The sequence below is a fragment of the Siniperca chuatsi genome, linkage group LG12 (assembly GCF_020085105.1).
Source record: "Siniperca chuatsi isolate FFG_IHB_CAS linkage group LG12, ASM2008510v1, whole genome shotgun sequence".
Taxonomy (NCBI): Eukaryota; Metazoa; Chordata; class Actinopteri; order Centrarchiformes; family Sinipercidae; genus Siniperca; species Siniperca chuatsi.
The window spans coordinates 24,835,707-24,858,659 of NC_058053.1; the positions used below are offsets into that span (position 1 = coordinate 24,835,707).

Sequence of the window (22,953 nt, forward strand, 5' to 3'; positions counted from 1 at the left end):
GAAGCCAGCAATCAAGTTCAGGCTGCATTCCCTGCAGACTATTCAGTGGCAGTGGAGGAAATTTTATAGCCTATCATTAACCAAAGTTTCGGTAAAGAGAGAAATTTAGGGAAAGTTATAGCATTTACAGCCTGAAACTGCAGACATGCTTTGGTAATTGACCTGGATAAGTTGTTGACGCTAAGGATACTCTGATGTGTTTTAGGGCTGAAACCAACTGATAATGTGATTAGAATTAGATAGAGTCTGATAGAGATCACCGATTGGTTCCTCTTCCTAAATATTTACAGAGAAAACTCCTGCTTAAAGGTCCAGTGTGTAACATTTAGGAGGATCTATTGGCAGAAATGGAATATAATATTTGTAAGTATGTTTTCATTAGTGTGTAATCGCCTGAAAATAAAAATAGTTGTGTTTTAATTACCTTAGAATAAGCCGTTTTTATCTACATAGGGAGCAGATCCCCTTCCACGGAGGTCGCCCTGTTACACCGCCATGTTTCTACAGTAGCCCAGAACGGACAAACCAAACACTAACTAAATAGGGCCGTTTGCGTTTTTCGCAGGTTTCGCGGCCACCGTAGTTTCTCCTACTCACTTGGAGGGGGAGGGTGAGGCGAGCGGTATTCATATGGTTGCCAACTGCAATTTCACTGCTAGATCCCCCTAAATCCTACACGCTGGACCTTTTAAGAAAATCTAAAAGAGCTACTGAGATCAGTAACCATGACAGATCAGGCAATGAAAACGCTGTTTGGGGGATGTTTATTTACTTGCCTTATCATATTTTTTTTCCAACCAAAGGGTAATCTGTAATGAAAATCAGATGATTTTCAATCAGAGCATACTTAGTTGACACCCATAAATTCAATACCATCAATAATAATACTTTTACAGTGCAAGGGTCTTTAATGTAACAGATCAAATGTATACAGTTTTATTCTGGTTAGGTCTTGATCATCATTGCTTGCTGCTTTTAGTGCAATCTCTACCACACATAGATTTGTCACAGCTCAGCTGTCACTCAGAGGGATGCAATGATTGGGTGTCTCATGCTACATCATATACATGTATGTGATTGGACAGGACACAGCAACAGCCTGCTGCTATCAGCTGGGTCTCAGTCAGTTTAAACAGCTGTAGACTCTGGCTTTAATAAAAAAATAAAAAAACAGTGACTAGAGTCCACAATCAGTCTCCCGCTCAAGATGTGTATGGTAGTTGTTACAGTAGCTTAGTAAGTGTAAGGTCTGATCATAAAATGACAAATGAAGCATTGCGTTAGTTCATGCAGGACACTGAAGTCATACGCCCCAGCTGTAATCAGCTGACTGCCAGCTGGTTGAATCCTTGTTTCTAATCAGTCACACACCAATCACAGCCCATTCTCATAACAAGGCGGCCCATTTAAACATGACTCCTTCCTCACTGATCTCTGCTACACTAATGCTGCCTCACTGACCGCTGCTGCTGGCAAAGCTTTGCCTCCACCACCAGAGCCTCCACCTTTTTAGTCAAAGTCCTAACCTGGCTCTAAGGGAAATGGTATTGTGTCTTTCTTAGGCCCACTCTTGTATACCGGGGGGTTGCATTGCATTTCTGTGATGAGAGTGTTCCTGACTGATCAACAGTTAATAACTTAACTTATAATAATAACTTAATAATAATTAAGTTAATTAACCTCAATAATTCATATTTCATAAGCAGAGCATAGCCATTATTTTAATCGCTTTCTCAGTGCACGCAGCAAAGCTTTTGTCAGTACGTAGATTAAAGATGTGTTTTTAGCAGAGGTATTGGCTCTTTTCAGAATTTTTTCATTAAACATGGTAACTAAACAACATCGAGGGGCAGAGTGGCTGTTGCTTATTAACATCACGTTTATCTCATTTGGTAAATAACCCTGTTACCTTGTTAGACTCCCCATTCCTTCTGCAAAATGTGACTTTAACGCTGTATATAAAATAAGCAGGCCTGGCAGAGGCGAGTAGTCGGATCTTAGCTGGCAGCCGGCATTTTTGCAGAGAATCGTCTCAATCGAGATTTTTATGCATCTAAGGATGTGGATTATTTTCCCACCCATCTGAGGATGTATGCATTTTGACATTCACTAGACTGAACTTGTACAAGATTATTCCTACTAAGTAAACAAATAAATATATGAAAAATTAAGAATGATGGAAATTAAATTCTGTCATGAATGTGAGATACTACAATTTAAGAAAGCATATCTATACTATCATAATTTTGGTTTACTATATCATAATTGTAAGATACTTACTATACTCTTGAGACCTTTTTTCCTGGCAGCAATGAGTTTCCATATATTTTGAGGTGGGTGGTTTCTGAAAACTCCAAAAAAGGTTCTTTACCATCACATGTAGTCAATATGAATATATAGGCTTTTTAGGACCTGAAAGCTGTGTGTAGTGAAGGAATGCCGTCCCCATTGCTCTCTTTCACTGATACTTGGTTTCACTCCCGGTGCAGCATGTGTGTCTGATTTGTGAGTAATGACATGTATCTCCAGCAAGCCTTATGAGTTTGCATTTTGTACTTGAGCATGGGTGGTCTCAAACCCTGTTGCCCCTAAAGTGAAAGTCAAGCAGAGCAACTAAAGCAGCTGTCATGGTAAAAAACTGGTTTCCATTTTGACAAACTACATAAGTAGCCAATGGAATGACTTGTGGTCACGTTGTATATTTTGCATGCTGGTGTCTACTATTTATTTTGGGCTGAAGATTGTTTCCTTGAGGAAAAAAAAAACCCGCTCTCTTGTTTTCATGTTTGAAACAAACCGGTCCATCTTTCTCTATATAAACAATCTCACTGATGGCATTACTTTATTTTCAGACAGGTAGTTAGCAGCTAGCTACTGTAGCTAGGTAGTTGTCAAGTGCCAACAGTAGACAATCCACCAGTTGAAAATTTAAGCTGCAAATGTCATTGTTTAATGCTTATCACCTTAATAGCTCTTAATTGAGACTTAAAGGATTCAGGCTGTTAATTAGTTCATCCTCTCAGTCTGTGAAGGTTAGCTCAAGCAGCTAAATTGAGGAGGTGTCAATGGTATAATCAGTCAGATATAAAAAACTTTTACATTATTTGCATGACTTACTTCTATAGGAAATAAGCCAAGTTTAGTAAGAAGTTGACTTTTCTCTGACTGGTGTGCAAAAATAAACCCTGTGAGGATGGTGACAACATCACGTTTTGTGATTCTTTTTATGTAGAACCAAGATATGTTTGTGATGCTTGGTACAGTTTTATATTGTCCCTCTATAAAAAGCTAAGCTAGTTTCTGTTCCACTATCTCTGTTTCTGTGTATTTCCTCATGAAGGGTTTCTTTGCTCAATCTTTCTGAAATTTTCTGTTATTGTGTTGGCATTCAACAACTACTGCTCTCATGAGGCTTTGACAGCATTCCTGTATCTAACACTCATCATGGGAGCTGATGTACTGTTGACTCACCTGAACTGCAGTGTTTATTAGTCACATCTATGGCTGCCTCTCTTCTCCCTTCGTAAGTTCGAAGCTGTTTGGAACATTGCTAAACGTTAATATGGCTCATGCTTAATTGGCATGTGACATACTGCACCCCACAACAGATGGCAGACTCTGGCTGGGCCGGTTAGCCAGGCCTGAACTGAATCAGTCTTGGTCCACAATCACTGGCTTTCTCAAACAGCATATTTAACATTTCAGTAACCAGCTATATTTTTTTTACTCCACAGAAAGAAGATCTCTGAAGGTAATAAAGTTGTTAAATCGAACCCTTCGAAGCGCCACCGGGATCGGCTGAATGGGGAGCTGGACCAGCTGACAGACCTCCTGCCCTTTCATGATGAGGTCCGCTCTCGTTTGGACAAACTGTCGGTCCTTCGCCTCAGTGTGGGATACCTGAGGGTCAAGAGCTACTTCAAAGGTGAGGACCAGGCTGGTCAAATACCAGCCAAGTCTGTAACTGTATCTCCTACAATTTCCTTCATGTAACCATGTCAAAAAAATATGCTAACATTGACTTCATGGGGTCATGAGTCAGGACGTGAACCTGGGACACGAGTTGTTAAGACACATCCTGATGAGCCCATCCATCACTCTGACCTCCATTACTTTACACTGCACTATATGAACTTCACACTACTGTTTAGGTTGACGTAAGATAACTGCTAATTCAGAATAATGGCATATTAATATAATTCAAGGAAAACATGGCCATTGCCTTTTGTTCCATTGGCAAATAATTTTAGTTTAGTGTGCATAGTTTCGTAGTCTTTTTATATCCCATCTTCTTAAACACCTTAGCACTATATGGATTAACACATATATGGATACAATCTTGGGTAGAGTGGGTTACGTAGAATTAAAGCTTGGATAAATGGGCAAAAAACTTGGCCAGCACTGATACACTGGAACTGGAAGTGATTTGAGAGTAACATATGCAAATGCACCAGCAGTACAGTTGACAGCCAAGGCAGGAATGAGAAGCATGCAGGAATCTGGCTTTAGGAAACAACACATCCTCAATACTTGTAACTTTACTCCACCCTCTCTGTTAGCAACACCTACAATAATCACTGTTGATAATCACTCAAAGAAATGTATGAACTGCCTTCACTGTAAGTTGATTAAACTTGTAGGCACCATGGCTTTGAAAACCTGATGAGTCATGTTTGAGTCAATTATATGTGAGTCACGCATATAACATCTCCACCACCCGCAGATGATAGCTTTCAGTTAAACAGACATTTTAGCTGAGGTGATTGCAGACGGGCTGCTGAGTAAGTAGCCTGGTGGCCTCTGGCTTTACTGATGTCGTTAGAATTTATGTGTCTTGTCTTTGTTGCTTTTTGGTACATTTTCTGTGCATTGTTTTGCCTATGTGATCTTGTAGTTATACTGGACATGTACCATTAAATCTGTGCTCTCTTCGTCAACAAAATCTGTAGTACTGAGGAAGTGGCCTAAAGCTGGGCTCACACTACAGGAGTTTTGGGCCAATTTATCTAACACCTGGTGCCAGATGTATAAATTATGCTTAAACACTAAAACTATACACATGCAATTTCTCACACATATACTGGTATTGATAAATGAGGGACATGCAGTGAGAATATGTGCACCTCACACATGCCTCAGACCATGCAAACACATGATTTTACAGTACCAGACAAGTGCTAGAATGAAGTAAAAATAAATTAAGATGAGAGAGTGAATCTAAAAAGGCTGAAATCCAATGTCAGTGCATGTTGCAGTCTACACCTCTAGCAAGTTTAATTATGCCAGTATAAAACAGACCAATGTGTGCATGTGGATTTATAAATCTGACGCAAAGAATAGCTATGCATGTTCTGGCTTTGGGCAGTGGTTGAGTTTATGCATGTAGCCTCAGATTCTGTTGTTTATAAGTCTCAGAAGAGTTTGAGTCCTTTACCAATCACAGCACTGCCCTTTACATTTAACTGCCATTCTTCTCCGACCACCCTCATTTTCACCCACAAAGCACTAGTTAAAGGTCAACCAAAAACATCCCTGTACCAAAGTGACATTTGACCTAACTACCTGTGTTTCCAATATCAGGCAGCCTTTCCAAAATTACCCCCGCAAAAATTTCCTTTGTATATCATAAAAATGCTGTTGAAACTGTGTACTGATTTAAAAGGCTGCGGTAATGGTGCATTCATGTGCAGTCGTTTCAGGAAAAAATGACATCCTTAATCATTTTTGGTTGTGAATGCATGCTGTTTTCTGTCTGGTGTCGGATTTTAGAGGTATGACCACAAACAAACGTTAAAATGGTGAGAAACACTAACAACTGCATATTTAAAATATTCAGTGGCGTTTGGTCTTTGTAGAACATCTCATTTGGAAATTTCATTGAAAAACTTGCAATATAACTGTCTTAAGACAGTCATGGAGAATGTGATGGGCCATTGGGTTATTTTTCTTTTTCTTCTTTGTGCAGCTTTATACTTGCAGATATTTCCCTGCAGTTTCTCAGTGTTTATGCCACTGCTCGCTTCCCTGACACTGCCTTACTCTTTATGCCTCTCCTTCAATTTGTTTGACATCAGCAGTAATCAGGCACACTGAAAAGACGGTCTGTACCCTTTAGCAGTGGAGGGCAGGATCAAAATCACATGTCACATTACACTGCCCATGTGCAACTCATCAGACCATAAATACTGCTGCTTTGTCACAGTAGATCTGCGCTCACTGTAGACAATTTACAAGTCTATTTCATTCTGCTGTCTCAGCAGGTAATAAGAAGTAATCTTTGATTAAATGGTCAGTTACTCATTCATTTGTGTAGATACACATACAATTATCCAGTTCCAATAATCAGACCGTATTGCTCTGGGTAAAATTAGTTGATTCCAGGATCGTTCCATTAATTTTAGTTTCAGCGCTTGAGTCTGTGAGTTACTGGCTGAAGACGCCCCCTCCACTTCAAGATATTCATTGTATTCTGAAAGACGCACCACTCACTAAATAGTTGTTAGCAGGCTGTTAGCTGGAAGAACAGGAAGTTTGTTGGAGCCTTGAGAGCATAAAAAACAAAAACAATGGATGAGACAAGGTTGAAGCATGTCATTAACAGGACATCTTTGGTATGTTTCATCCAGCAGTTTACTTTGCTGTGTGAAAACATAGATGGTTCATTGTGTTAACAGGCACTTTCATAACACTGACATCGGAGTTCTGCTCATTGTGCTTTATGCAAGTGCTACACAGCCTGTGAAAACAGTTGAATAATGCCCCCGGTGCCTCTGCAGTTTGTCAAGTCTAATGAAATAATCTCGGCTTTAACAGAACATTTTAGTTACTAACTGAAAATATATAGTTAAGAGTTTTCCTGGCAGGGAAAAGATGCCATTGGTAACATTTTGAGAAATGTAGGATCCAATGTTTTTGAAGCCTGACACACACTAGCCATTAAAGTTTGGATACCTCAGCCTCTGCTGCTTTAATTTCGACTGTTCTTTCTTTAATCTGTCTCTTATGAGCCCCCTAACTTTAAGGAACTGTAATACTAAATCAGTGGACTACCCCTTTAATTGCATTATGATGTATGTGAAGGTTGCCTCTGATTACTGATGCCCTATTCAGACACTGTGGTGTGGGTCAAATCTGGGTCAACACACCAGCCATGACACTCCTCCTGACCTTGTTGAAGCTGTGTTGACCAGGGTTCTTTATTAGGGATGTAAACTTAATTCAATGATGATGTTTAAAGGTTATTTTAAACGTTGACTCCTTGAAGAAAGTGAGAGTGAGAGAAAGGGCGTACGTGTGGGTGAGCGAAAGAACCAGAAAAAGGAAACTTGACTGGTATTTATGTAATGTAATTGTGCATAATTCTATGGTTTAGCAGTAAATTGTAGCTAACTACACAGCAGACTGGAGTCTCTATTAACAGTAACAGTCAGAGACTAACCTTTAACACAGGTTAAACGCCTGTCTCCTGTGTGAAAGTGGTATTAGGGTGTGGATTAAAATGGAACGCCCCTGAATGCTTTTACAGGCACCAAACACATTCTTATAGACACAGCCTGTCACCCTTTACCTGTTGGCCCTGGCATGGATGTGACACATGATATACCTGCAACAATATTCTTCTTGTGTGCCAACTAAGTGTTTTGAAAAGCTCAGCTGAAAGGGATCTGTTTTGTACTGATGACACAGCTGTTTGATAAGTGCACAATGGAAGACAAAAAAAGTGAGTTGTTCATTATCAGGTGGTATATTGGCACTGATTTCTCAGACACTTGATCAGCTTATTGCAAGATTATTGTGATTTTGTTGCAGCTACTCTTATGATGGACGGAATATTAAACCATAAGACCTTTGCAAACTAGTAGAAGGGACATTCTCAGATTATATATTGAGCCTTTCAAGAACATAGTCGTTCATAAATTAAATGAATACAGATTGTGAATAAAACCCTAATGGCACAGGGCTAGTGTTTACCGGAGTCCTGTTAGTAATAATTATAGTGCTGTACATTATCTGTTCAGTACAACTCCACAACAGATTGCTATACCATATTTCATCAAACCCAATGGTAATTTGATGACATTAGTCCTGTGTAAATAAGCATACAAGTAATTGGGGTTCCTAGTTTTATGTTTCACAAAGATTTCTTTGTTTTTCAACACTTCATTTGTCCGTTTATTTGTGGAGAATTATTGCGGCTGCAGAAATGATTAATGAGAGCTCTAATAGCATTTTGGGCACAAACTGCTAGAGCTACTCAGTATGGACAGCCATTTAAGCAAGCTTAAATTCATCCGTGAAATCTGGAAATGGACAAAGAGATTAATGAGGGCATGTGGTGTGGAAAGTTTTATCTTTCGATATCTTATGTTTCCTTTAGGTGGTATAGCTTGGTACAGATACCATACCATTTGTTTCATAATAGTGTGAATTTTAATTGTTATTTAACAAGTGCACTATACCCAGCAGTCAACTCACTGCATGTTTACCAGTGAATGTATGTATGAAACAAACACACATTCCCCTGTTAAGGAAATGTAGGGGACAGCGCTACAGAGGCAGGATCAAATGATAAGGAAACTTTAGAGGTATGTTTGAGAATGCTCTGGCTTTGATGTAAGAATGGGCAGTGTTTGGAGATGTGTTTAAAGACCTCTACACTCTGGAGAGAAATGGCTTAAAAATCATTGGATTCACGCAATGTAATACCAAGTCAGCAGACATTTCACCCAAAATAAGATTTTGTGAGAAAGTAAATACACATTTACAGATTTGCACACAGCTGTGCAGTATGAAAAGCTCTAAACTTCCACCAAGTGGGAAAACTTAAAATTAGCCATAGTTTCAATTGTATGAAGTTGGACAAGATGAATTCGCATTTAGACAGACAACAGAGTCTTTGCTATATATCTAAACGAGATCACCAAGGTTGACTCTCTGGGGTTATCCCAGTCAAAACATAAGCCTGGGATGGGTGTTCAAGTGGGGGCATGCCTAGAATTTAAGATAAGGATCCCATAAACTGTTTAAAGACTTTAGGCTTTAGAGAAAAGAACAAACACAAGCAATTTCAGGGGGAAGGAGTGAGATTTAAAGACCTGATAATGAAACAAGCTAGTTATGGCTGCCTTGAAATGGCAGATCTCTCTGAGCAAGCTGGCCTGTTCGCCTCATAGCGTGACTTTATGAGGCAGTACTGGATATTTTGAAAGGCTTGTGGCTCACTGCTGCTGACATATTTGTGTGACGCTGTTAGAAATTTGAGAAAAATGTGGACTGGCTTTCCAAGTTCATTGAAAACATCCAGGGCCTGTTAGCAATCATAGTTGATGTGGTAACACTGTATCATGTGCTATAATTTCATATAATTTGGTATTTGGGATATCTGAACGATGTACGCACAAACCCATACACATGACAAGTGTAACTGAGGGAATAAAGAGGTAAGAACAACATTTTAAGTCCTGGCAAATGTTTGCAGCTTGGAGGAGAGAGTATCAGTGTGGGGAAGCCCAGTCTTGTTTGTTATTGAATCCCGATGGGCTCATTATGAGGATTTTTTTTTTTTTTAAAGAAGTGCGTTTTACATATACGTGCCCTTAAAACCTCAGCATAATTCACCTGTCAACTCAGTATCATAATATGTAAGAAGAGGACATGTTACTGGGGTGACAGAAGTTGCCTGTTGGCTCTTGATTCCTGACTCGCCTTTCAGTATATCGTGAGAATGCAAGCAACCACTGGGAGACAGATTTAATCATGTTTTCATTTTTTCCAATTTCCATTCTCTGGAAGGTTTGTTCTCTCCAGCTTTTAAACCACAGCGCTACATCTCCCTTCATACCCAAACTGGTTCCCTGCTGGCCGGAGCCGAGCTTGCCCACCAAGGCTTTCTGTGACATTTAGAGTCTTCCAAAAATGCTGTTTGTTTATGTGCCGAACCAAATTCAGCTGTCATCCCACTCAAAGTTTGGTTGGAGGATCAGAAACACAGAAGATTTATTATTGCAACGACTATGATTCAAATCTGTTAGGGTTCGGAAGGAATTTGAAAAAATAAACAGAGATTTTTACCTAGGAAAGTAAATTAGCTTTTAGTGTTGATTGTAATTTGCATATATTTCCAGACTTCAAACATTTATATTCATCTCCATCTGCCAGCAGCTTCAACATGCAAGTACTCACTATCTGATTTGCCAGGGCTAAATTTTGACATCTTGTAGGAGACAAAGTTGGTATTTCTGCCTCAAACTGTTGCCTTACATGATTCCTTCCTTCTGAGAGCTTTGACTGACCACCTAGAGACTGATATATAATAATATATATATCAATATAATATAATATATATAATAATAATTTTAATAATCATAAATAATAATAGCCAAATAATCAGACACTTACTACTGCGATTTCTCTGAGCAGTATGTATGTGAATAAGTAACAATATAATATATGAATATATTTCTTGCCTTTTCCCTGGTGGTCTGAATAGGTCGCTAAATTTGTCGCTAGTCGCTTTTTAGAGATAAAGTCACTAAGAGGGTCTGAAAAGTCGCTAAATCTAGTGAGAAAGTTAAGTTGGTAACACTGTGTGTGTGTGTTTGTGCGCAGTGGCGGCTGGTGGAAATTTTCTAGGTAGGGCTGTGCCATATCCAATCAATTTCAGCAAACATCCCAGTATGATTTAATGCAAAAGAAGTGAATGTATCAAAAAGGATTTACTACTTTGCACTTAAATATTTTACAATTATTTTATTCCAACATAAAATAAAGCAGTAAGTAACACCTTGACAAACACATCAGTACATCTTATTTTGGTCCCCCACACAGGCAAATTCAGTATAATATAAAACATGTAATAGAAAATGTTTATTTACTGAGATGCCCCTATGGACCTTGTTTTGTTGGGGAAACCAATAGGGAGGTAAAGATCAGGAGAAGTAAACATGAAGTGCAATTAGTGGTGTTAATTTGCAGACACTTGAATGGACATAAGCATGAGAGTCAAGTGCTCTATAGTGTAGAGATGGTAAACTCCAGCAAACTTCTGCTTCAAAACTCTCTCACAAGTGAATTAAATTGAATTATACTCAAAAATAAATTGTGGGGTTCGTGATAACCAATACAAAACAGTTAACAGACAGAAATACCCCAAATAATAACTATCTTGTAAATTTCAATTGACCTCTAACACATGGAATAATTTGAGATTTTTTTTTAAAATGTCAACTATGCGCATCGCACAAAAACGCACACTGGGGCTGAACATGAACAATGTACACTACCAGTCAAAGTTTGACTACATCTGCTTGATACCTGGTTATTCAATGTCCATTTGGGAGTATGGTGCTCAGCCTCTACAGAAGCGCTGTAGCGATGGTGTTGGCGGTTGGAAATGAACTCGAAAAAAACGCTGTTGGATGTTACTGTTGGCATCGATGTAGCTTAGCACAATCACCAGCTGGCAGTGGGTGGAAATATCAGCCGTCTCGTCATGCCCACGCAAGGCCAACTCAAAAGCCCCCACAAAACTTCACACAATCGATTATTTTGGATAAAATGTTTTAATCCACCTCCTCATTGTGTTTCCTCACCGCAATCATGTGGCCGTCTTCCAGCTGCATAGCACTCTGCCTAATGTGGCTAAAGGTAGCTTGAAAAAAATTATCCATGTGTGCCCTGGTGTTCTCAAGCTTCTTTACTTTCTCAGACAGGTGCTTCATATCCCTCAGTCCCGTAACTGTCCATGTTGGATCTGTCCCCGTTGTTTTTAAAAAGCAGACTGCATCCGGCTAGCCAGGCCTTGTAAATTTCAGATCTTTTAACTCCTTACTCGGCTCTGAGACCCCTCCGATCAGAAAATCAAATGTTGATAAAGTTCCACGGCCCAGGCTCAAAACCAGAGGGGATCATGCTTTTACTGTTTTAGTACTGAGTCAGTACCTCACTTTAAAAAGCTTTTAAAAACCTGTACAGACTAGCATTTGTATAATATTTTTATGCCTATTCAAATATTTTAATTTTTGTTTTTATATTTTGTTTTATCTGTATGCTTTTTAATATTTTGTTTTATCTGTATGGTATTTTATTTTGTGAAGCACCTTGTAACTCTGGTTTGTAAAGGCGCTATATAGATAAAGCTTATTATTATTTCTGGTGTACCAGCCTCGCATGTACTGCTTCCCTTTCTCACTAACCTGCTGTCTGATTGCGAGGTCAGTTTGATCCGGGCCTAGCTCTTTCACCTGTTGCTTCTCTGCCAAAGTTCTCCTCTGAAACGGATCTTGGAGGAGAGATTTTACCGAGTTAGGGTTGGATCTTGGAGGAGTAAGTTTGTGATCGAACTCACCATTATCATGTAGTTAAAATGGCGCCTGTAGAGGTCCTAACCATAGACTGTTTAAAAGAAGGTCCTTACAGCAGTGGCTTGCTTGCGGCGATAAAAAAATCGCTCTTTTCAGATTAGATTTGAGGACGCTGATTGGCTAAATTTTATGTCATACGTTACATACATATGTCATACATATCTTTGGCTAAACTGCTACTCAGACCTGCCTCCCGTGAGACATGCAGACAGGTGGAGGGGACGTGTAGGAAACACATATATGTTGCGCAGATGATTTTCATATTTTACACATATTGCTCATATTATTCAATAGTTCAAACACACAAATATCGACAATTTGTTTAATTTATTCTAATTATTATTATTATTATTAATTTTGTGGCTCAAAGGCTCAAGGAGGGCGACGCCCTAGCGCCCTCTATTGCCCAGCCGCCACTGTGTGTGTGTGTGTGTGTGTGTGTGTGTGTGTGTGTGTGGTGGAGCTGCCTGAGCCCCGCCCACGGTGAAACTCCACACAGGGCAGACAACGAGAGGACAGAAGCAAGGCGACCAGAAATGAGAGAAAAACGTGTCCCAGCATAGTTTTTTCTATTTTGGGCTTAGGCACTGTGTGTGGCACCAAAACTTATAATGGTAGGGAAAACCGTGCTATTTATTCTGGCATCATGTTGGCTAAAATGTTGGTGACATTCTTATGTAAACAAACGCGCATGTAAACACAACGGGCAATATTGAGGTCAGCAAAAATGATCGATGTCACGTCCATGTATCGTACAATAAGTCGATAACGTGATTACCGTGACAGGCCTATATATGATCACTGTTTATTTTGATCGTCAAGGTCTGATTGTGGGTTTTGTGCTGCAGTACACAAAGCTCTTCAAATTTACAGGGCTGGCTCAAAGCTTTTTGGGGCCCTAAAGAAGGTGTGATGACCAACACAGTTACCTACAATTGATGAAAATAAAAATCACTCAGAGAAAAAATACCTGGTACAACTGAATCTGTTGTACATTGTCATTGCAAATGAAAAATGTCCATTATAATAGGATTTTGTAACTTGTAATTTTTCCTTTAAATTATTATTGCAAAATAGTGCCTCCAAAGCCATAATAAGCCTTGGGCTGGCTGTGCAAACCTCTGTTTTCCATCCAGAGCTGCTCTTTCCTTCTTTTCCTTGACATGCGTAGATGACACTCTTGTCTGATCATGAAAAAACGGAGGTGTTTCCTTCCCCTGAAGTCATGGAAGTAAACGGGGACATTAATCAAAAGACTAATAGGAGGTTGAACCTATGGAGTGAGTGACCCAGCTCATTGGCTGTTATTTGTTGCAAACACTGCCCTTTCCTGCACTTCTGCGTGAGAACAGAGATCTCTGTACAGGATCTACTGGAACTAAATGTTTTCAAATCAAGATAATAGTCCCCTATGCATTGCTGGCATGCTTCATACTCTCTCTGAATCTGGCAGACTTCCAACCCGTGACAGCATTTCCCCTTTCTCTCCTTCAGTGTGTCCAAACTCCATATCACATGCTAATACTTTAAAGTAGACACTGTGTACATAGGTCATTTTAGTTCAACATTTCAAGATTGAGTTTTTTGGTTTCAGTTTTATTTTTCATTATTTGTTTTCTATTTTTCTCTCACCATCCGTCATGTTGAACACTGCCCAAAATATAAGACTTAAGCCAGTTATGTCTGCGTTTAATTTTTTACTATTCAGTGCTTCAAGCTTCACTGCCACTACTTTATTCTGAACTTGTTTTCCGTTGCTTTAACTTGTTTCCCTGAATAGTCAAACTGGATTGCATGTAGAAAAACTCCGGCCCCTCATAGTTCTTTGGATTTCACTTAATTACCCCATGATGAAAAGACGTCAAATCCTTTAGAAGTTATCTCATTCTCTGAGTGACAGGGATGTTTGCCTGGAGTGAATCTTGTATCAAAAGCATGCTCTGCGTTTCACCAATCCTATAATGGCCTGTTTTCTGAAACATGAAGCTATAGTTTGATGCTGAAAAGTGACCTCTCTTGGTGTCAAATTACACCTTGGCTTGAAAAAGAGTTTGAACGTATTGAAAGAAACTTATACGGCAGCTGTAAAATGTTTTGTATGACACTGTGTCATTACTGTTAAATATAGTAAACGGGCTGTTTTAGCTGTTTACAATGTTACATTCTTTCTTTTGCTCTTTGTTTTTTAATAATCAGATGTCAAAGACAAAATTTACTACTGTCTTGGGGTTCATGGGTGTTACACGATTAAATCAGTCTACAGAGACTTGGGGTTTCAGTTCTTATTATCAGTGTTTGCATGGAAAGCTGCAGTTGCAACTCGATCTGGTTTGGTCAGGGCAGCTGCAGTTATTCTCCAGTGGATTGCATTGTGTGTCAGGCCTGCAGCTTTGTGTGGTGTAGATGTGTGCTTGTCAGGCTGTGCAGGTCTGGGTGTTTGTGTAAACGCTGTGTGAGTTATAGCTGATGGGTGTCTATGTGTCTGTGTTTGAGGGGGAGTGTTCAGGGGGCCCTTCCCTCCTTAAAGAAGTTGCGTGACTGGACTGGACGGACGGGTTGGGAGAGGCCATATCCTGGGATTTTCCTGTAGTGGCCGTCCAGATAAGGGAAGCGCTCTTGTCGGCTATTGCTTACAAAAAACCCCTAGGGGCAGATGCAAGAAGACTGAGTGTGTTTGTGTGTGTTATTTTTTGTGTAGGCCCCTATGTGTTATGTGTGTGCAGAAATGCAGGCTGCCAAATCGGTTCTCCACCAATGAGAAAACCTGTCTTCTGGCGGGGGACCAACAATAAGTGAAGCTCGCTTCAAGCCAGAGAGCCAGTTTTGCGGTTTTTTTCCACTGCTGCACACTCGTGATCTGATATTCAGATTATTTATAGATCCATAAAAGAGTCTTGTCCACAGGGCGGCCACAGGGATGCAAAAATGCAGTCTGCACAGTAAAAGGCATCACATACAAGCAAAGGGAACAGTATGCCATTTAGTGTGGATTTACCCTTTAAAATCATACAAGCCATAAGAATTCAGGATAAATCTTAAGTTGTGCTAGCTTATGATAACCAGTTTCAGAATGTAACCAAGCACATGAACTCAAGTGCTGCAACAGCGAACTAAAAACGCTGTTTTTGGCTTGCTGTGTGTGAGCCACAGTTAACTAATACTTTTATTTGCATACTTTTGCATCATAATGAGGCTTAAAGCATGCAGCACAAGCATGTCCAACCATTTCAACCATAAACAACCAAAAATTTTTCCCACGACTACATCTCTTAGAACAATTGCTTAACTCCAAACAGTGCCTGTAGTGATGCAACTTTTGCAACTTTTGCATCACTACACTGGAAGTTTGGTTATCTGTTTGCAGCAAAGACATCTCACACATCTCCCTAATATAAAAACACAAAAGAGATGTTGCCAAGTTTTTCGTAATCCCTTAACTGGAAATGGTTGTCTAAACTGGCTTTGTTCTCTGGCTGGCATGTTTCTGACACCCAGTGGCTCAAATGAATGCTATTGGTGTCCTATTACTTGAGGCCGAACTTTCTGGGGCAAATTACAAAGCTGCAACTCTGAAAAGAGGTTTCACTCTGTCAAAATTCTCGGAAGTCCAATTCTGCAGAGTGATTGTGAAAACCAAAAAGTATTTTGTACTGACGCAGACGATAGTCTAACAATGGCATAGCCGCCAGTGCTTAAAAAAAAAAAGTTTAAATCAAAAATAGAATTAAATCGTGACCTTGAAATCAAAAGTCAAATCGAATCATGGATTTGGAGAATCTTGACACCCCTACTTTTTAACATATAAAAAATAGGGACAGCAAAACGTGCACCCCAAAATAGATACATGTTTAATATTTGTTGCATTAGTGATATTTAAATATTGCTGATATAGTCCGAACCGTAACCAGACAACGCTGCACATGCGTTGGTGCTTTTACTAGCGTGCGCACACAGGTATCTGTTTTAGAGACAATGGCAAAGCAAATTAAGTTGTTTGACTGTGGGGTGAAAAGTTCAACTAACCCGTCAACATCACAAACGAATGCTGGTATTTTGAATTGAGGAATTGAGGGTGGACATGTTAGCTGATAACACTAAAGATTCAAAGTATCAGATAAAACACAAACTTCGGTTTGGTTACTGTAATAAAGCTTGTAAACATTCTTTTATATCACATTTTCATTATTATGCTTAATAATATATAACTGCATAGTATCTTAATTACAAAATCAAAATATGAAGTGACTAAAAAACAAAAGCTGATGCCTGGTTGCCAACCTGGCAACCACTTTTAAAAGTTAGTGTTGAGCCCTGGATGTGAGCATGGCTCTCTACTTTGTTAGAGTCAGTGATGATTGATAAGAAGCAGGTCTAAGAAAATACAGATTAAGAGTAATGTGGATTTGTGTGCAATCAGTCTTCAACACTATTCTATTGTGTTGAGTTCCAGAGATGTTGGTTCATTCCCAGATTTCAGCAATAACTGTATCTTGGTGAAAAAAATATAACTAGAGTATAACTAATGGAAAGGATGGTCAAAAAAGACAAATTCAAAATGTTCCTTTTAACACCAGAGAGAGTCTGGTGCCCCCCACCTAAGCCTTTCATCCGTTGAAATCCTAATCACATCGCTGTCAGTCACACAAAGTTGATTTAGCTGAGGGATACAATGTGTAACCTTGCTAAGAATGCTTCAAACCTTAAACGATGTTAATATTACCGTTTTGTCACCTTCTGTGCAGCGACCGTGAAGAGCAGTAACAGCAGTCTGATGTTTCCTGGAGTAAACGGGCAGAACAGGAACGGGGACACCGCTGGCTTCTCTGAGGGGGACCTATTGCTCCAGGTATAAGACAGGCCCAAGTCAACCTCTGGGGGAAAACACCTGTTCAGACACCTTATGTAAATGTATCTTAAAGGGTCACATTTGTAATAGCTGTAACATTTGTCATACATGAATTATTCATCCTAATGCCGCCGTACACTGCCATGCCATGTTTGGGGCTTGTTACTTTTGGCTTTTATTTTTACAGCAAGCAGCAGATACTGTAACTTTTATATGCATATGAACATAAGATAGCTGAAGATAAACTTCAACAAAGATCCTAGGTATTTTTCACTGAAAATATGTGAAACTGAATTTTGATGAGTCATTATTGAAGTCACCTGAGGTCATATTAATTGGCCTGAAGCAGGCTTGGTGTTGCACCAAGTGCAACCCAAAACCACAGAGAGCCAACCCCGTGAGTCCAGCTATTCAGATGAAGCTACCTTTAATCCTTTCATACAGGAGAACCGTGTATGACAGGTTATTGTAAGTGCATATTTGATCTATTCATATAGCACTGCTGTCACTGATAGTCACTGTTCACAGAGACTCCAGTCTTCAACTGTAGTTCCATACACACTTCCAAACCACAATATTACACAGAATTGCATTAGATAAAATTGTGCTCAATAAGATTAAATAAAATTCAATACCAAAATAAGTTTAAAATAAAATTAGGTTTCAGTTTTGGTTTGGTTACTATCTCCAACATGCTTGCACTTGCACTGTTTGCCTACTGTTTGCACTCTGTCGCTCTTTTTCTCTTGATATTTTTAGACTTGTCCTGTAGTAGCTACATAGACTAAATGTAATTAAGATTTAAAGAACAATAGAGAAACTCCCCATCCCTGAAAGATACACCTATTCTTCAAAGCTAAGTCATGAAGCCAGGTCAGATGACGTACATTTACTCACTGATCGACTGCCAACACAGGATAAAGCTGTGTAACTGTGTCAGTAGGAAAGCAGCACAAGACAGCTCACATGAAGATCACAACAACCGGCAGCGTAATAGATTAAAGCCAGACAGACACTGTAAAAATAATGTAAATACACCTTTACACAGTTTAAGTGATGTTACTACTGGATGTTGAAGAAAAAGTCCCACGGCCTGATTGATAACTTAACAGCCTGAGGCTAGCAGGTGCATAAATGCACTGTCAGACTGTGTTTATTTGTGCACTAGTCGTGTTGTGTGGAGCTAATCCAGGTCTATCCATTTAGGAGGAAGTTGTGACAGGTGAGGCTGCTTGTCTTATCAAAGCTTGGACACGCTTTGTGGTTCTTAACAAAACCTGTGCTTGTCAAGTACCCTGCACCTTGTTTATTGACTCTTACTGTCAGCTTCATTTTCACACTTTGTTCTGCATAATGATCACAACAGGTGGTGATTATATGTAATAAAAATTTTGAATTTGAAAAGCAGCAGCTGTTGACGTGATTTCGAATAATGAACAAGCAGCGGGATTTACAATTCAGTGTCTGCAAAGCATCGCTTAGACTGAAAAATGGTTTGTAGTTAAAAAATACATAAAACATAAAATTACAAGTGATTTAAATTCAAAACAGTTTTAATTTTGACAGATTGGGATTTAATCTATGTTTATTTTTTTGATTATAAAATGCTACTTGCAAGTCAAACCTGTAGTTGCTGTTTTTTTTCTGTGGGGACTTACAGTTAGTGGAAGCATATTCTGAGCTGTCCTTGTCACCAGAGGACCCTGTTTACTGTAAACTCTGCTGAACTGCCCTCTGGTAGCAGCAAACTTTGTCATACATATAAAAATAAATTCCAGATGAAAACCTTATCACCTTCTCAGACTGCTGGTACTATGAAAAGTTAAGTCATTTTCAAAAACGACCTGTCGTACCAAACTATTCCTTTTTTAGAAATTGTAATTTCAATGAAACAAAGGTAAAAAGCAAAAATGAGGTGCAATCATCCACAGCTTCTTGTTACATAATGAGGTTATTGTACAATGTGTTTGCACCCTTAAGCCTGTGTATATGTTTGTGCTATGAGTGATTTTGTGCCTGTTAAAGTTGACATGTATACCTGAGTGAAGTGCATGCCTCCTTGGTCTGTGTGTCAGTAATATACCTAAAGACATGTGCATGCACTACTTTAAGAAACCTCTGAGTGCTGACTGACTGTTCTGTTCCCTGTGCAGGCGTTGAACGGGTTTGTGATGGTGGTCACGTCAGAGGGATCTGTGTTTTATGCCTCGGCCACAATCAAGGACTACCTGGGCTTTCATCAGGTGAGATGCTGGTCTTCGAGTCATCCTTTGTAGGCTTGAAATGTGGCTGTTAAAAGTTGGTGCTTTGCTCCTTGAATTCATGTCAGTTAACAGAGGGATGACAAATTAGTGGTGGTGGTGGCGGAGAGTGCTGTCTAACACTTGGGTCCAAAAATCTCCCGTAGATGTTAAGTCGGTTTCGAATCTAGTGACTGAAGGCCCTAGCTTATGATTCATATCATTTTCATATTCATCAAACCATTCAGTGAGCCCCTGTGCCCTGTAACAAAACATCAATAGAAACTTCTTATACCACTCCTTCAGTATAAACCACTCTTGAGCTGGCATTTCATGTGGTCAGTATGTTCTAAACACTCATGGTTTTGCCAAAAAATGGCTAAATACATTGCTCCTGAATTGGTATACACCTCGTGTCTAAATGACTTGAATTGTTGATGAAGTGTTGTGTTCTCTCCTCTGCCGACAGTCCGATGTGGTTCATCAGAGTGTGTTTGAGCTCATCCACACTGATGACCGGGTCATGTTCAGACAGCAGCTTCACTTTGCTCTAAACCCTCCAACTGTTAGTGGAGACGGTAAGAACTGTGAATGAAAAATAAGGCTTTTTTTTATTCAGGGTTTGAACCACGAGGTTTTGACATGAGGTCAGTTTCCACACCGCTGCGTGAATAAGAGAAGAAATAAGTGGTAGACATAAATCAATGGTTCATGGTTGAGGTAAATGGTTCCGACATGTAATGTTTTATTTCTACCTGTGTTCTCAGTCTTGCAGAGTTGTGGTAATACAGTGATATACAGTCCTGAGCAGCTTCCCCCAGAGAACTCTTCCTTCCTGGAGAGGAGCTTTGTGTGTCGCTTCCGCTGCCTCCTGGACAATTCCTCTGGCTTTCTGGTTAGTACAATATTTTAATTTTAAAAATTGCCATTGCCAGTTCTTGTAAAATATTAGGAGCCATTTCAAGAAACTAACACACAGTAAGCTTTTTCGCCTTTTCGCCCCTTTAAAATCTCTTCAGAGCTGTTACCTGCAGCGAACATTCAGACTGAGACCCCCTGAGTTACTCATCTCGTATTTTTTTTTACCCAAACCAGGCTCTGAAGTTCCAGGGGCGACTGAAGTACCTCCATGGCCAGAAGGACAACGGGACCTGTAACAAACCTCAGCTGGCACTGTTCACCATTGCTATGCCCATCCAGCCTCCATCCATTGTGGAGATCAGAGCTAAAATGCTCCTCTTTCAAACCAAGCACAAGCTGGACTTCACACCCACGGGCATTGATGGCAGGTACTACAAATTCTTCCATTCTGCTTTATTCATTTATTATTTTGGCTAGTTTAGGTAGTTTTTTGCCAACCTAACAGGTGATAAAAAAAAGATCATTTTAAATAAATTGTGTAACAAAAAATTCCAGATGCTCCATCTCAAAACACCATCCTCCAACATTGGGCAGTTTTCCTAGGTCTTATTACAATACACTTAACCATGACTCATTTCTTCATCTTCATCTGTTGCTTGTTAACTAAAGTTCTATTTCAGCAGAACAAAGTTTTTTTTTTTCTTTTGTCTCTCTCCAGGGGTAAGATTGTTCTGGGCTATTCAGAGACCGAACTGTGTATGAAAGGCTCCGGCTACCAGTTCATCCACGCAGCTGATATGATGTACTGCGCCGACAACCACATCCGCAGTATGTTGGCAATTTCGACTTGACTTTTACATAATAATTATTAATATTATTTGGTGTTTGATGGAGATGCAACAACACATTCACATTGTTTGTGTGATGCAAGAGGTGATCAAACAGGCAGTCAAGTGTACTTATTTGCATGTAGAGTTGTTTCTCACAAGAAAGGTATTCAAAAGAAAAATACTTGTTTTTAAGAAAATAAAGCAAGACTCATGGCTTTTTGTCCTGTTGTTTTACATGATACAGCATGTTTAAATGCTTGTTTCCAGTGTGGAGACCAATTGTAGAATTAGCTTGTGTTGCCATTTTAAAATGTTAATTGTATAAAAATGATTTGTATAAAAAAGAAAACAAGGGGTTTACATTTTTTTTTTTTTATTTCTTACCAAAACTGAGATCACACTTTGGTCCAGAGTGAATCAGAATCAGAATCAGAAATACTTTATTGATCCCCGTAGGGAAACTCTTTGTTACAGTAGCTCGCCTTTACGTCAGTGCACACAGGAGAAAACGATATTATTATACACTATAAACAGGTCAGAAATAAATAAATTGAGTAACATGTTGGTATAAGTATAAGATAAACTAAGTGTCGAGTACCAAGTGGGTTTACTGGTAGATGGTGAAGTACAGTATAAATACAATGTCACTAATTATGTAATAAATAATAGTAAAAGCGGAGGTGCATGTACTGTCGAGAGTAATTGAGGTATATCCGTAACAATAAATAAGAAAAACTAACAAGGGAAAACTAATATTGCACTTGAGGAGTAAACAGAATATTGCACAATTATTATTAATTATGGCGGAGATGTAATGCTCAATGACCAGTTTAGTGACCTAGGGTCAAACAGACTAATCCTTAGAGGGAGGAGTTAAATAGTTTGATGGCCACAGGCAGGAATGACTTCCTGTGGCGCTCTGTGGTGCTTTTTGGTGGGATGAGTCTTCCGCTGAAGGTGCTCCTTTGTTTAGCCAGCACGTCATGGAGCGGGTGGGAGACACTGTCCAAGATGGCGTGTAGTTTGGCCAGCATCCTCCTCTCTGACACCACCGCCAGAGAGTCCAGCTCCACCCCACAATGTTACTGGCCTTACGGATCAGTTTGTTCAGTCTGTTTGCGTCCGCTACCTTTAACCTGCTGCCCCAGCATGCAACAGCATACAGGATAGCACTGGCCACCACAGACTCATAGAACATCTTCAGTATTGTCCGGCAGATGTTGAAGGACCTCAGCCTCCTCAGGAAATAGAGGCGGCTCTGGCCCTTCCTGTAAACAGCCTGAGTGTTCTTGGTCCAGTCCAGTTTGTTATCTAAGTATACTCCCAGGTACTTGTAGTCCTCCACAATGTCCACACTGACCCCTGGATGGAAACGGGGTCACTGGTGCCTTGGCCCTCCGTAGATCCACAATCAGCTCCTTTGACTTTGTCGCATTGAGCTGCAGATGGTTCTGCTCGCACCATGAAACAAAGTTACCCACCACAGCCCTGTACTCCGTCTCATCACCACCGCTGATACATCCCACCACAGCAGAGTCATCAGAAAACTTCTGAAGGTGGCAGGACTCTGTGTGGTGGCTGAAGTCCGTGGTGTAGATGGTGAAGAGGAAGGGAGAGAGGACAGTCCCCTGAGGGGCCCCAGTGTTGCTGACCACGCTGTCTGACACACAGTGCTGCAGCCGCACGTGCTGTGGTCTGCCAGTCAGGTAGTCCACAATCCAGGACACAAGGGGGGCGTCCACCTGCATCGCTGCCAGCTTCTCTCCCAGCAGGGCAGGCCGGATGGTGTTGAAAGCACTGGAGAAGTCAAATAT

General features: G+C 39.9%; 1 protein-coding gene across 1 annotated transcript in view; it reads left to right on the forward strand.

Moving 5' to 3' along the window:
• The window catches only part of LOC122885475 (aryl hydrocarbon receptor-like), a 34,430-nt gene that overhangs the window by 5,450 nt on the left and 6,027 nt on the right, over nucleotides 1-22,953 (forward strand). The window contains exons 2-8 of the mRNA XM_044216590.1: nucleotides 3,735-3,925; nucleotides 17,105-17,208; nucleotides 19,362-19,451; nucleotides 19,918-20,026; nucleotides 20,216-20,343; nucleotides 20,544-20,737; nucleotides 21,028-21,137. Of these exons, the coding sequence (XP_044072525.1) occupies nucleotides 3,735-3,925; nucleotides 17,105-17,208; nucleotides 19,362-19,451; nucleotides 19,918-20,026; nucleotides 20,216-20,343; nucleotides 20,544-20,737; nucleotides 21,028-21,137 (926 nt within the window). The remainder of the gene's footprint in view (nucleotides 1-3,734; nucleotides 3,926-17,104; nucleotides 17,209-19,361; nucleotides 19,452-19,917; nucleotides 20,027-20,215; nucleotides 20,344-20,543; nucleotides 20,738-21,027; nucleotides 21,138-22,953) is intronic.